The following is a 15,548-nucleotide window of genomic DNA, read 5'->3' on the forward strand; positions in this document are numbered from 1 at the left end:
TCGTGACTGAGTTCTTCCTGTCTTCTATGAAGACAGTAAGACCTTCTAGAGAAAATGCACAATTTTCAGGGCAATATTTCTCCCCAAGGCATACAATGCTTAACTGCTGAGAATCGTTCTCTTAAATTGTTCTCCCAAAAGAAAGACATTTAAGAAAAAGGATGGGATTAAGGTCAAAAGAAAAATGTTTTAGGTCAGAAAAGGAAAGAAAACCAATTTAAGTCTTAAAAAGATCACAACTGAAATGTATTTTCTGAGTATTTTGAAGATTTTGTAAGGAAAAAAGAACAAGAAATGCTAATTTCAGTGCCCAAGGATCCTGACTAGGGGAGCCTGTTATAATAACTGGAGGAACGGCCACTGACAGGGCGTGGGGGAATGCTGGTGGAGTGGGACTCCTCAATGGAGCAGTGTAGATTTTTTAGCTATAAAAGTTGCATCGTATCTTATTACATTATGTATATATTTTTTTATAATTGGCTATTTTTTTAAATACAATAAGTAGGAAAATAGCCAATTTTTCCTTTAGAAAAAAAGCGTTATTACAGAAAAGTGGTACTCATTTGATGTATATCAAAATACTAACCAGGAAGTCAGAAAAGGGATAACCCTGCCTATATCAAATTATGATGCAGAATGCTAGCAGTACCTTTGAAGGACTGCTGCATTACCAAGACACGCTTCAACAAAAACTTGAAATTATAAATTCTCAATATCATGAAACAAAATTATAGAAGACAGATTGAAGAAGCTATAGTACCAAAGAAAGAAGCAATGTCGATCTTAAAAATGAAAACAATTGAAAAATGCATGAAGGTGAGCTGAGCATAGGGTATTTTCAAAACAAGATCACCATCAATCTGAATATCTTGATTGTGACTGGGCTGCTGCAGAAGTTCAATGTCATGAGATGTCATCATGGATAAAAAATAAATTTCTTACATAAACATGCTTCCTCTTGATCATGAACTCGCTCACTGGATGCAGATCTGTGTTCCTTCTTGGAAGGATTAAGTATAAGGATTCCTGGAATTCAGGCTTGACAATCATGATACTTACAAAAGTGGGGTTAACTCTGTGTACAATCTTTTTTTTTTTATTGCGTTGAGCGTCCCATTATGGTTTTCATCATCTAGCTCTCAAAGGTTTTGTTATTTTCATTATCACTTGGAGAAATCCAAAACAACAATGTGGATGAAGTATTATCTGAGTGCCTCAATACAATTCCATTTTTGTAACATTCAGCATGATGGTGAAAACAATGAGATAGTGAGGAGGGGAAATGAACAAAATGTGACTGCAAAATACAGGAAAAGAAAGAGAGAAACACATGGTTACATTAGCTTAACAGCAGGATCAAGAGAACAAGAAAGAATTAATATTATAGGCTAAAATAATGACAGAAGTCAGGGAATATAAACTGCAAAATAAAGTTTTATTTAAAAATAACAAAATAAATATTCTAATTTACACATTTGTAAAGAAATAAATTGCTATACTACTCTACACTTTAAAACAACACAATATCCTAAAAGGACTTTGGGGAGAAGTTAATGGCATACGATGGAGGTACTGTTTGGGGTATTAAGTTGCCCATCTGTGCTGCAGTCAATGACCTGTCTTGTCCCATTTGAATATCCATTGTTTCTACTGCCAAGAAGGAATCTTACAAATGTATCTAATGAAAAGTTTTTGAAGAACTGATTTTTTTAGTGGTGTGAAATCCCAACTCCATTTATGTGTCCTTTAAATGTCCTGGCTGACATTTTTTTTAATTCTTTATTTTGAAAGTTTTCATGTAAAACAAAACAGGTCATCATCAACTCTCATATAGACTCGTAATGGAGACCATATAGAGGATTGATACATTTAACCCAAAAGTGGAATACACAGTCACTTTTACAAAATGTTGGTAAATGTAACAATCCTCTTCAGATGTTACGCCCTTCAATTAGTAATCTATCAGTCTTGTTAACACTGTGGTAGCCACAGCACAAGCTAGAGCTACTTGCAATGTAGTGTACATGCCAAAAAAAACACACGCCAGTGATTGTGATGAAGTGCCTTTAGGTGGATTTCTGTTTGTTGGGAATTATGAGAGAAGTTTATGACTTAAATTTAAAGACAACTTTGATTAAAAGTCGGTATTAACATGAATTCCTTCATTAACTTAAAAAGGTGAGCTTCATTTGCAGTAAATCACACTGCCGGCACCCATTTCACAATAACGGAGCTGGCTTTTAGTGGAATGGGAACTTCTACTGAACATAAATTCCTCAGAAGTAAAATGCTAAACAAAATTTGACCTAGCATTTACAACTATTTCATAACCGTTTTCAGCATTTTGTAAAAGTGGTCCAAAGTCAATACCCTCTTAGGAATCACAGGGACGCAAGTGTGTGCAGAAAAAAAAGAAATAAAATGACAACTGGAACAATAATTGACCAAGGAATTCAGGGAAGTAAACGTAACACTCAATTATTTATAATAATACAAACATGTAATATATCTATAATCATGTCAGCTCACTCCCCATTAAACCCTATACAACACAATGTCTTAGGCAGAAACCTCTATGCCCATTAATATAAGAAAATAAAATTCTGCAGTAGATGAGTAAAAGGATTAAAAGGGGACTAACTTCCCCTTTTCTACAACAAGTAAGAAGAACACATTACAGAGACAAAATTATTGCTAATTATTATGACATTATTCCTGCAAATTCCTCTCTCCGCTCCATTGTGTTATGGTCTCCTTTAAAACCTGAATGCCCCCAATCAATACCTTTGAGTGCGTAAGGAGGGTCTGTGAAGTTAGAGACAATGTACAAACTGAGGTGAGAGCTTGTTATTGCATGTTTGTCAATAATGTAAATTACTTTTTAACACTACTCGGTTATTGGGTCAAAAAGGTAGTCATTGACGGTTTTGAAGAGAAAACGTCACACTCTGCCATGCTCACAATACTACTGGGCTGATTTCAGTCACTCACCCACTTTGTAAGGATGATGGATGGCATGCCTTCCACCACATATATCTCCTCGGTAGTCCTCAAAACTAATCCTCCTGGCTACTGAGTTCATGCTGCCTTCATATGGCTGAAATACATGCTGGAGGGCAGTCTGTTCTGATAGTCAATCTCAATGCATATAAACCCTGTTCTTGACTTTATTTAATCCTCTAGTTGCTCGAACTGCTTCATAGGGGTTCCTCTAGGTCCCAGCATAAACGTTATTTTGGACCTGGAGAGTCTTTGATGCTTCTTCTAGTTTCTTGGTTCTGACAGGAAACAACTCTATCTTTATTCTGGCCATCTTATATATCCGTGTGAGTAATAAAGGGGTGGGCCCTTAAGTACTCGGGGACCTGGGTCCATGAAGCAGTACAGAGAAAATTGGATCCGAGTAATGATTATTTAATGTCAAATAACACTTGAGTCTATGTTTAAACACACAATCACCATTGACTTTGAATCAATTGAAAATGAATTCTTATGCAAAATTTTCAAAACCTAAATACGATTAGAGGTTTTGAAAATTTTGACTCAAGTGTTATTTGACATTAAATAATCATTACTCGGATCCAATTTTCTCTGTACTGCATCTTATATATCCTGCATGGCTTTGCTCCAAATAGACAATTTCTCACTCTCTCTGTTCCAGCAGCGACTTCCCTCTGAACTCCACTACTTATACAGTATCTTCTTGTTTATCCCTTAGGAAGGGCTTTTTTAATTGAGGGTTTGATGGGTACTTGAGGATCTTTCTGGTCTTCGGTTTGTAGGTGAACACGTTAAGTGACCTTTTTATCCAGCGTACTGTATCCAACAAGCAGTATGTTCTCACCAAGAAGTATGTATGCATGTGACATATATAGCAGACACTAACTACACATCAATGGCGCGCTGCACATAATATTTAAAAAGGTGCAGTTCTTTTAGGGTTCAGCAGAAACACACAGGGAGTAAAGTAATTTACGCTTTGGTCTTTTGAAGTAATCAGATTATCAATTTGAAACACACTAACCCACTGCAGTAGGGGTAAAGTAGTCAGATATAACTGTTTTCTTTATAGTCGTCTATGTGGATGCTTGTATTAGTATGTTATGAATGACTTGTAACAGGCCACTTAGTACCTTAATGTTTTCCTTACAGTTGAAGAGTACCATCAGAATGGTGGCATGTGCCCAATTCCATTAGGTGTTAATGGTGCATTCTTTAGGAGCCAATCATGAGAATCTGACTATGCACTTCTCTCAAAGCCCCCATATGTCTCCGAACTACACTCCAAACAGAAGATGTGGCACCCATGGAGAATACGATCATCAGTCCAGATACATGGCTTTGCTATCTTATTGTCCACTGGTCTGCTGGTGGTTATCACTGGCGACTGATCTCTTCGTCCCCTTTGGAGCTGTTCCGCCGCATTTCCAGCACTCCACTCTGCACCGCGGCAGCTGGACATCCACTTATCAAACTGTCTTCAAACTCTAAGAAGGGAGACGTGCAATAGAGAAAAGCGTCAACGTCTGAACAGAAACTGGCATGTTATAGTCATACTTCGCCTCTCTATTTAATCTGCAGTATTAGTGTGGAAAAAACTTCTTCAGTAAATAGTACTTAAAGATTCTTCTTAAATTCCAACAGTATATCATTTTAATACAATACATTTGACAATATGACTTTTTTTTTATGGCTCAATAATTACCTTCCTGTCTGGTCCCTTTGGCTTTCCTATAACTGCTTACAAAAGAGTACAGGCAGAAAAACATGAAGATATCTGTGAGGGTGCTGCTAAAGTTTGGCAGGGAGGCAGCTGCAGACTCTCTAACTTGAAATGATCAACATTTTATAACACGAAAACCGGTGTGGTGAAAAGCAACATAAAATCTTAATTTATGAAGGACATCCTATGCCATTCATCAGAATGTAGTTATTCTATCAATTATACTGATCCTATAAACCAGTAGAGAACATTACAATCCAATGTTCTTGGGTCCAAATCAAACATAAAGTCATAAAGTGCACCTGCAGGTTTATTTCAACAGGTGCAACAGTTGCAGGTTTCCAGACATACTCCTGGAAATCATTTATGATTTTTCTTTTTAGCAGCGCAGAGGCATTCCCACATACGTAACTGGACCTGCTCTACAAGTATGCATAATAAAGTGAGCAGTTGTACATAATCTGTGTGCAAGGGCACAAATATTCTCCAAGTGGAATGTTTGTTCCTATTTCTCAGGGAATTGGGTTCGAGTCTAGGCAATGACACTGAACATCCTGTGATTCTGGGCAAATCACGTAATCTCCCCGTGCCTAACAGAAATTAATGTGTCCTCATGTAATGCAACTGGCGCTATGTAAAGCGCTCTGATACCTGATTCGGGTCAAGTTTGCGCTATATAAAACTCTGTAACATAAAATAAAAATAAGATTCACTCTGCATACTTGGAATGGGATTACTCATGCACAATTTAATACAACCATGTGGTAAGGTCACCTTTTGTGAATATCATGCAATCATAAATCGCCCAATTTGGGCATCCATGAGACTACTGGTCATATTCTTATGCAACAGAGGTCATTATAAATATGGCTTTCTAAAGAAAATCTTTCTTTTTTAGCAGTTCAACAACAGATCTAAGTCAAGCAATTTGTGAAATAGCTTTCCAATAGGCAAAATGTAAGCACGTTCTCAACTCAGAAGGTTCCAGAAATGAACAACTAAGGAATTGCGGTACTAGAAACAATATGTTCAGTACCTGTGCTTGCTTTGTCGGAGCTTACTTAGAGTTTTTAAAAAAGGTTAAAAAACATGTCTCCTAAGGCTAACTTTAAAAAAGGTAAAGTGAAAGCATATTTATTGAATTATTTTTGCCTGAGAGGTAGGACAGGTTAGTTCTACACACTTGCAAAGTTGTTTTGGGAGGTGTTCAGAGCCCCACTGTGGAGAGAGAGTGAAATTAATTTTCCTCCAGTGTTCAGACCCCGGTATCTCTGTTGACATCCCCAACAAGGATACCAGAAGTTGCACCGGCAGTACCATGTAGGGGGGGCCTTTAAGTATTAGCAGGTGATAGCCACCCGGTTGAGCTACTGCTATAGAACGACCTTCATGGCAGTACACTGTGCTGAAGTGTTGTTACAGAATGTTCAAAAGGCTTCTCCTTTGTGGCTCCCTCTGCCCTTTTCCTGACCACTACAAACATCCCATCATCACAGCTTACCTGAAATCTGTGGTTTGCCTTGCAGGCGTGGGCTCAGACATCGCTTGCGATCATGTGATACCAGTCTGGCTAAACGTAGACCCTCGTCCATCAGAGTCTGCTGAATGATGTGCTGGCTCCAGGGTCCAGGAGCTGGAAGGTTGATGGTCGTGTCGATGGGGATCACAGGGGAGGGGCTGTGCCGCAGACATGACCCAGGAGCTGAAGGATCAAAGACCACTAAAGGAAGTTAATGGAATTAAACAGACCTAGTATTTTTCTGGAAACAAAAGTTAGATTGTCAAGTAAGACCTAGATTAAAGCATCAGCCTTAAAGCTAGACTTCAAGTTTCAGTTGTTCTGCCTGGGGTGGTCATGATTCCTAAACATACTGAAGTTTAATGGCAGAGAGTTCTTCATAACCTATGTCCAGATATGGCGGTATATATCCAGAGAAAGGGAGATAAGTCATCTATCCATCTGATGCCACGGGTACTCTCACTTCAGTTGTCTCACGGTGGACCACTCTATGTGCAAGAGCCCAGTTCACTTGCCTTGATAAGAGACGTTTGTATTAAAGTCGAGTTTGACAAAAATGTGAATATTATTCATAAAATACTGATTATATAGACAGCTGGATAGGTCTGGAAACCTTAACCTTCACACTCTGAGACAATTCACTGTAATTAAATAAAAAAAATGTCTGGTTCATTTCATGTCTCTCTCCAAACTTCACCTCACATCTTCTGCCCCACACGTCCCTTATTACCTCTCTCTAGGTCTGTGTACCTAACCCCACTTTAGCTAAACTCTCTCCACTTCAACTGTCTACCTCATGTCTCTCTCACTACACTACTCGTTAGTACACCTCTCACAACCTCTCTCATGAGTCATGACCTCACTTCTCTCTCGTGATCACTGTGCCTGCCTCCCTTTCGCTACCTCAACTCTCTCGCTACCTCTTTCTCGTTTCTTTTCTATATACCTCACCTCTATTTAGATGTTAATTAACCCTTGTCTCTACTTCTAAACTCTACTTTATTGGACTGTTTCCATCTCATCTCAGGTTCTCTTCATCCACATCAGCTCTCTCAACCACATCTTTCTTTAGCTGACCTATTACTCGCTACCTCTCTATCTCTCTCAGCCTTCTGTTGAACTCAGAACTCCTTATTTTATCTCTCATCCTTATTTCCATGTCTCACATCTCTAACTACCTCATGTTTCTACCCCCCACCTCTCTCATTACTTATTGATTCAATAACTCACCCTTCACCCTTCACCTCCCCTCTTTCTCTCTGTTCCACGGCTTGCTTTACGTCACCTTTCATTACTTTACTCCTTTGTCTCTATCTCTCATTCTGTACTCATATATATTCTCTCTATCACTGTCTCTCCTCTCTCTCATCAGCTCCTTCTCTACTTCAACTCACCTGCTATTTTTTGTTCCAAGATTGTTAGAAAATGCTTAGTCAGGCTTACTTTGCAGGGGCATGTGATTTTATAAAATTTCTAGTTGTATAAGAGATGGCATACTCCTTTGTGGTGTCATTTAGAGAATGACAAATTATTGCAACAGTCTCATCGTATAAAAACGTTGATAAAAGTTTATTTGATCACACCTTGATTCATGTAATATAGGGGTTTCAATTTCAGCAAGGTTCAAATTTTGTCACCTTTCTTTAAATTTGTCTATGGCCCAAATATGAGCTGAGCAAATCAAAATACCCCTCTGCTCAGTCGCGAGTGGGCTGTTCCTGAAGTCACACTTACATGGTGCAATGGCAATGGGCCACATTTTATCAGGCTGAAAAAACAGCCAGTAAAATTATTTCAGGAACAGCCTGAACCTGTTTTCCTGCCCACGCCCAACACTCAGCCATGGCACATGGGAAGAATGGAATGCAACCCTCCGCCAGACTACACCCTCTCATGCCTTGGTATACCCTATCCACCAACCTCCGTGCTCTCCCTCTTCTAGGAGTAGTCACCTCCTCATGCTTAAACTTGCCTCAAGCACATGGTAAATGTGAGCGATAATACCCAGAGAAATGGGAATGCCATGCCTGTTACTGCCAGGATAACAGGTTTGCACGTTTATGCCCCATTCCATGTTGATAAAAAGAGTAATCGGATGGTAATGATGAGGTGTTACCTAACGATCACTAACAATATCGTGGTTAACAATATTAGTGGTACAAATATATCTTGGAAAAATATATATATATATATATATATATATATATATATATATATATATATATATATATATATATATATATATATATATATTAATTTACAAATGATACTTACTAATTAATTATTTCTTAATTAACTTTCCACCCTATACCCCTACAAACCTAGCAGCCTGCAACTAAAAAATAAGTACAATAAATCAGCATCCCATATTTTACATTATTAAAAACGTATTAATGAATTCATTGACAATTAATAATTGTTAATTATTACTTAATTAATGTCCCACCTTAGACCCCAACAAACCTAGCAGCCTGCAACTAAAATATAAGCAAAATAAATAAGTATTCTATAACTTACATAATTGAAAAACAATGAAATAATTAACAATTAATAAATAATGGTTAGTTAATCATTACTGAATTAACTTCCCATCCAAAACCCCTGCAACGCTAAAAGTCCAGGAATAACATATAATGAAAATAAATCTGTGTTACATAATTTACATAATATCTACCATGTAATTAAATAAAATGTTATAAATAATTCATCATTATTACTTAAATAATTTCAGATTCTATCCCCTCACAAACCCAACAACCAGCTATGAAACTATACATTACTAATAATAATTATATACAAAATTCTAAATCACTTAAAATTACAAGCTATATTTAAAAAATATATATAATAATGTTCATATGACCAAAGGTAACAAATAACATAATATATCAACAAAGACAGATTATAATAATTTTAAAATGATATTTTTAACAACTATATTATTGAAAACGTTATTAAAAACACCAATATACTTTAAAACAATATTACTTACCTAAAAAAAGTTTTTCTTTTCACAATATTTGTGCATCACAATATTTGTGTGTCACAATATTTAATTTGAAATATTTATATCTCTTGATATTTTAAACTCGATATTTTGTCTAATCACTGTTACCTAGCATTAGGAGGTTTTAGGGGTGTGAATCAAAACTCGTCAGTTCCCGTTACACTTGCATACTTGCTCTTGTTGATACCGGAACCATGCATGATTTCTGCTCACGCCTGTAATGCTTACTCATCTCTCTCAATAAAAAAATTTTGTGAAATAAAAAAAAAAAAAAAAAAAAAAAAACTCGTCAGTTCTGTGCAGCTCATAGTCGGGGCCAGACAGGAGCTGGAAGTAGGCAAGAAGTGCAAGTTTGGAATAGCCTGTCAGTCTGTGTACATCCACAAAAGTACATGAACACCTCTTCAATCTCATGCCACATTGGAAAAGGTTGGAAATTTACTCCCATAAAACATTTTCTGTCGTAGTGGGAACAAGGGTGTATAGAGAAAGCAAATGTGCAACTGGCTCAGCAGATTTTCTCATGAGAAAATATGCGTATGCATAACTGCTTATGAGAAAAGGCGTATCGCAAATGTTTTCTAGGAGTACGTTTTCCAGGCTAACGTCTACAAACTTGTGAATTCCTAAAAGTCGTAAGTCTGCACTAATGCAAGGACACATACAAGTAAGTACACTCAGGTAGCTTTCTTTAAAAAAAAAAATAATAGTAATAATATAGTATGGATCAGAAATGTTATCCAAAATGATGCATGAGAAATAGTATTTCAATTTGCACACCTTTATCAAAACTTTTTTGCAAGTTACATTTTTTGTGTACATTTTATTTTGAAAGCAATCACTTGTCTTGCTTTAATACTTAATATTTGCACCAGTGTATCCCTAACTGAAAAGCAACTTCTCTAGAACACCTTCTAATGGAAAGATCTAAATGCAGATTCCTCTTAGAATAGATACCAAAGCAATTGCTCCAAAGTTGGAGGGTCTGTGGAATGGGCTCAGATCAAAATGTCCTGCAGGAATGAATGGGCAAAAAGCCCTTTCCATCACACCTGGCTGTCAAGGCATTTGTACTTTGTGAATGTGTGCACTGATTCTCATGTCACAGCATGGCAGATGTCAAGAACTATCACTCCGTGTGCCAACTCAGAGGTGGCAACCTTGGCCCTGGTGGAATGGGCCCTCAGTGATTCCGGGGCTACTTTTGTCCAAAGATAAACAGATCTTAATGCAAACGACTATCCACCTTGACAGAGTTGTTTCTGTACCGCTTTACCTTCATGTGCCCCCGAGAACCCCACAAAAAGCTGGTTGTACTTTTGATGATCATTGGTTCAATTGATGTAAAAGGTCAATGCTCTTTTGGAATTTAGCCAATGGAGTCTGTTCTCCACTTTCAAGCAGTGGGGATGAGGCAAAGAAAGTTGGACAAGTGATAGACTGCCAAAGGTGAAAAGGAGTCACGACTTTTGGCAAGAGGGCTACCCTGGTCCCAAGCCCCAGCTTGTCTGGAAAAAAGGTGGTGCAGGAGGGTTGCACAGAGAGAGCCTAGAGCTCGTACATGCAATAGGCCGAAGAGATTGCGACAAGGAAGACCGTTTTTAGTGTCAGAAGATCAAAGAGCAGGTGTTCATTGGCTTGAAGGGAGTACACATGAGAAACACCAGGACCAAATTAAGGCCCCACTGTGGCATCACAAAAGGTTTGGGACAGAACATGTATGTTAAACCTTTAAGAAACCGCAGTCCAACAAGTGATTTAAACAAGGATTAGATTCAGTCTCTGACTGAAAAGGGTGATAAATAACCTTTAGTACTGCCTATCACAAGCCCTTGCTGGTCCAAAGACACAACAAATAGCAAAATATCAGCTAGCTTGACTTGCTAGAGTCTGATCTGCAGGCCCCATTCCAGGTCACATATTTGACCAACCTCCCAGAGTAAATAGACTGTGGAATGATGCCTGGCAGCTAGGATGACATCTACAACTTTGGATGGAAAATCACACGCTGTCAATCATTGCAGCTCAATATACATGCTCTGTGGTGTATATTGTGTAGGGTAAGGTGGAAAACCTTGCCTGCTACAGAAAAAGAAGATCCTCCTGAAGTGGTAGCCTGATCAGAGAGCAAACAAACATGCTCAGAAGTTCCGGGTACCTCTCCTCGCTCAATCCAGGGCCACTAGGATGACATGGCCCGGTTGTTCCTCATTTTCTTCATATCTCTGAGTAGGAGAGGTAGGGTCAGGAAGGCATACAGGAGCCATGTTCTCCACACCAGTCCAAATGCATCTACTAGGGAAGACCTTGGTGGTAACTCCAATACGCAAATACTTGGACACTGCACAGTCTCAGCATTAGTCAAAAGATCTAGCCAGGGTTCTTTCCATTTTTGGAAGACATCAATTGCCACCTCGGAGTTAAACTGCCATTCGTGATCTGCCAGAAAACCATGGCTGAGGTTGTCCGACTTGGCCTTCACTGGTCCCATCATGTGGTTCACAATCAGGGAGATGCCCTGATATTCCAACAACCTTCAAAGGTGCAGAGCCTCTTGGCACAGGACCCAGGTTCCTACAGTGCCTTGCTTGTTGCAGTTCTACATGGTGGTGATATCCATAAGGACCTTGCCAACCCTCCCGTGGACAGTAGATAGGCCTTCAAGGCCAGACAAATGGCACACAACTCCAACAGACTTATATGAAGGTAGTTTTCAACTAGAGGCCAGAGGCTTCTGATCTCCACCTCTCCCAGATGACATCCATAAGCCAACAATGATGCCCCTGTCACCACAGTTAGCTTAGGGCGGGGAAGGAAGAAGGTTCAGAGGGTTCTGCCACCGGTCAGGGTGAGGACCAAGGCTGAAACATTGATGTGATAGCCCAAATGTCCTGGCACGTTGCAACGGAGGAAAGGCCCTGAACTGCACTGTATCCAAGACAGCTCCAATGTAAGGAAAGAGTCATTGTTCGAGAACTCCACAATATCAGGAAGTCCACCGTCCTCTGGAGGTAGTCAAGACTGACTGTGGCCGCCTGCCTTCAACAGCCATCCCTCGAGGTAGGGGAAGACTGGTATTCCCAACCTGCGAAGACAGGCATTGACCACTACCATCATGTTTGTGAACAAGTGAGTGGCACTGGTAAGGCTGAATGGGAGCACAGACAACTGAAAATGCCCGTGGCCACACTTGATCCATAGGTAACATCTGTGGGACTGTAAAACAGGCAGGTAAATTATGCATCCTGAAGGCCCATGACTACCCTCTAGTCACCTGTATCCAGGGCAGATAGATCCTCGTCTAGTGTGGCATTTTGAATTTGTCCTTCAGCAGGAAGGCAATTAGAGGGCAAAGGTCTAAAATCAGGAGGAGAACTCCATCCTTCTTCGACACAGGGAAATAGCAGAAGTAGCAACCCATCCCTATTTCTGAGTCCAGAGCCCTCTTGATTGCCCCTTTGGACAGTAAAGCTTCACATCTCTTGCAGTGAGGTGGATAGGTGCTCCTCTGAACTCTGAACTGGCATGGCAGTACGCAGTGGTGGGTCAGAAAGAACCGGAAGAGCACAGCCCTGCTGGACTACCTGGCGCACCCACCTCTTGGATATGACGTATTGCCACCTTGGAAGAAAATCTTGCAGCTTCAAGGCTGATGCCATAGTAGAGGCGGGCTGGGAATCTGTGCCCCTTGTGACCTGCATGTTGCCTGCCTCATCCTTGTCCCTGGCCACAAAAGGACCGGTGTGACTGCAGCATGGAATTACCTATACAACAACCCTCTGGAGTATTCTCGGAAGAGCCAAAGCTGATGAGGAACATATCTGGCAGGGGTCGAAAGCCCCAAAGAATGTGCAGTTGCCAGGCTTTCCCTGGTTCATTGTAGGGCTTTTGTGGCAAATAGGCAGTATCCATCAAAAGGCATATCCATATGGGATGCCTGACAACTCCAGAAAAACCTGTGGATTGTATCCACACATTGCTCGAATGAAGCAATCGGTAGTATCCAGACCCAGACTAGTACCAGTTACATATTTGGCTGCATCCTGCCAATCTTGAAAGGTTTGAACAAGGAGGCCCTAAAGTTTTCTGGGACTGCTGACATGATCTCCCTGGTCATGTCCCACAGGGCATGCGTATAACAGCCGAGTAGACAAAATGCATTAAGCTACCTTAAGGGTAGGCTGGCCAAACATTAAATGTGTTTACCGAACACCACACTCCTTTCTGACTCCACCGCCTGGACCTCGTCCCGAACGGTTGCTCCCCCACGCTCCCTGGCTCCTGCTTGCAATCCTCTTTCCAGCGCCCACAGCTGAAGCGATTTCAATCAGCCCTCGTGTGTGGTATCGTAGCTCTTGTGACTCTTTGGCTTCACTGACTCATAGCGCTCTGTGCTTTGCTCATTGTAGTGGCGCTTTAACGTAACTGCATTTGCCCACAGCTGAGGCACCTTCAATCAGCCCTCGTGTGGAATTTCATAGCGCTTTGTGCTTTGCCCATTGTAGTGGCGCTTTAACGTAGCTGCATTTGCCCACAGCTGAGGCACCTTCAATCAGCCCTCGTGTGGAATTTCATAGCGCTTTGTGCTTGGCTCATTTGGGTAGCGCTTGAACATAACTGCATTTGGTAGCGCTTTTTACATATTCGCAGCAGTATTCAGTCCTTTGCGCTTTCACTGCTTACAGTGCATTCCTTCATAGCTGGCATTGTACTGTGTTGGTTTCGATTCCTATCCCTCCCACCATTTTGTTGTTGTGCTTTCCCCTGGCCCGCCTCCCCGCTACCGCCTCCCAGCTGACCCGCCCACCCACGAACAGAGAGTCCTCCACCTCCAAGAGAAGACTGTGACCGCCTAGACCTCGTCCCGAACGGTTGCTCCCCCACGCTCCCTGGCTCCTGCTTGCAATCCTCTTTCCAGCGCCCACAGCTGAAGCGATTTCAATCAGCCCTCGTGTGTGGTATCGTAGCTCTTGTGACTCTTTGGCTTCACTGACTCATAGCGCTCTGTGCTTTGCTCATTGTAGTGGCGCTTTAACGTAACTGCATTTGCCCACAGCTGAGGCACCTTCAATCAGCCCTCGTGTGGAATTTCATAGCGCTTTGTGCTTTGCCCATTGTAGTGGCGCTTTAACGTAGCTGCATTTGCCCACAGCTGAGGCACCTTCAATCAGCCCTCGTGTGGAATTTCATAGCGCTTTGTGCTTGGCTCATTTGGGTAGCGCTTGAACATAACTGCATTTGGTAGCGCTTTTTACATATTCGCAGCAGTATTCAGTCCTTTGCGCTTTCACTGCTTATAGTGCATTCCTTCATAGCTGTCATTGTACTGTGTTGGTTTCGATTCCTATCCCTCCTACCATTTTGTTGTTGTGCTTTCCCCTGGCCCGCCTCCCCGCTACCGCCTCCCAGCTGACCCGCCCACGCTCCGCCCCCTCCACTATCCATTTAAAGCAGATGTCCCAATGCGCAGCGTCCACGCGCTACGGCCTCGCCGAAGGTGCGCCAAAGGTAAGCCCGTCTGCGCCCGTCCGCGCCTGGACCGCGACCAGCGCCAGACCCCCTGCCCTATGCCGCTCCCAACCCCCCAGAGTAACTTATGATGCCGCTACTCTCCTCGCCTTCAACGCAGGACGCACCCCACTATGCTGCGTAGCTACCCCAGGACGTACCCACGGCCCATTCTCCTGCCACTCCTGTAAGTTCAACTGCCTCAGGACCCTCACCAAACACACTTCCTCCACACTCAGCTCCGAACCCAACGACTTGAAATGCATCCTACTGAACACCCGCTCGGTCCACAGACACGCAACCGAACTCTGGGACCTAATCGACACTGTGTCACCTGACATCGCCTTCCTCACTGAAACTTGGATGAACGCATCTTCTGCCCCCGACATCGCCATAGCCATACCGGACACTTACAAGATCATTCGAAAAGACCGCACCATTAAAAATCTGGAGGAGGCATCGCCATCGTCCATAGAAACACCATCAAAATTACAACCAGCTCTGACGACAATCTTGCAACCGCCGAACACCTCCACTTTCAGATCCACACCGACCCCAGGACCACCCTTAGAGGAACCCTCATCTACAGGCCCCCAGGCACCCGATCTCAATTCAGCGACGACATCACTGACTTCGTCAGCCCGCACGCCCTCGCCTCCGAGAACTACATTCTTCTAGGAGACTTCAACTACCACCTTGACAACATTCTCGACAACAACACCACCACCCTCCTGGACAACCTGTCCAATCTCGGACTCAAACAACTTGTTGACACCCCCACTCACACAGCC

General features: G+C 41.6%; 1 protein-coding gene across 1 annotated transcript in view; it reads right to left on the reverse strand.

The window, feature by feature from the left end:
- Positions 1–1,416: 1,416 nt before the first annotated feature.
- Positions 1,417–15,548, reverse strand: part of NAB2 (NGFI-A binding protein 2) — a 160,623-nt gene continuing 146,491 nt past the window's right edge. Inside the window, exons 6-8 of the mRNA XM_078688999.1 lie at positions 6,225–6,425; positions 3,598–4,487; positions 1,417–3,305 (exon numbers count right to left, since the gene is read on the reverse strand). Coding sequence (XP_078545125.1) covers positions 4,378–4,487; positions 6,225–6,425 — 311 coding nt within the window. The 3' untranslated portion in view covers positions 1,417–3,305; positions 3,598–4,377. The remainder of the gene's footprint in view (positions 3,306–3,597; positions 4,488–6,224; positions 6,426–15,548) is intronic.

Source organism: Lissotriton helveticus, chromosome 1_1 (assembly GCF_964261635.1).
Source record: "Lissotriton helveticus chromosome 1_1, aLisHel1.1, whole genome shotgun sequence".
Classification (NCBI taxonomy): Eukaryota; Metazoa; Chordata; class Amphibia; order Caudata; family Salamandridae; genus Lissotriton; species Lissotriton helveticus.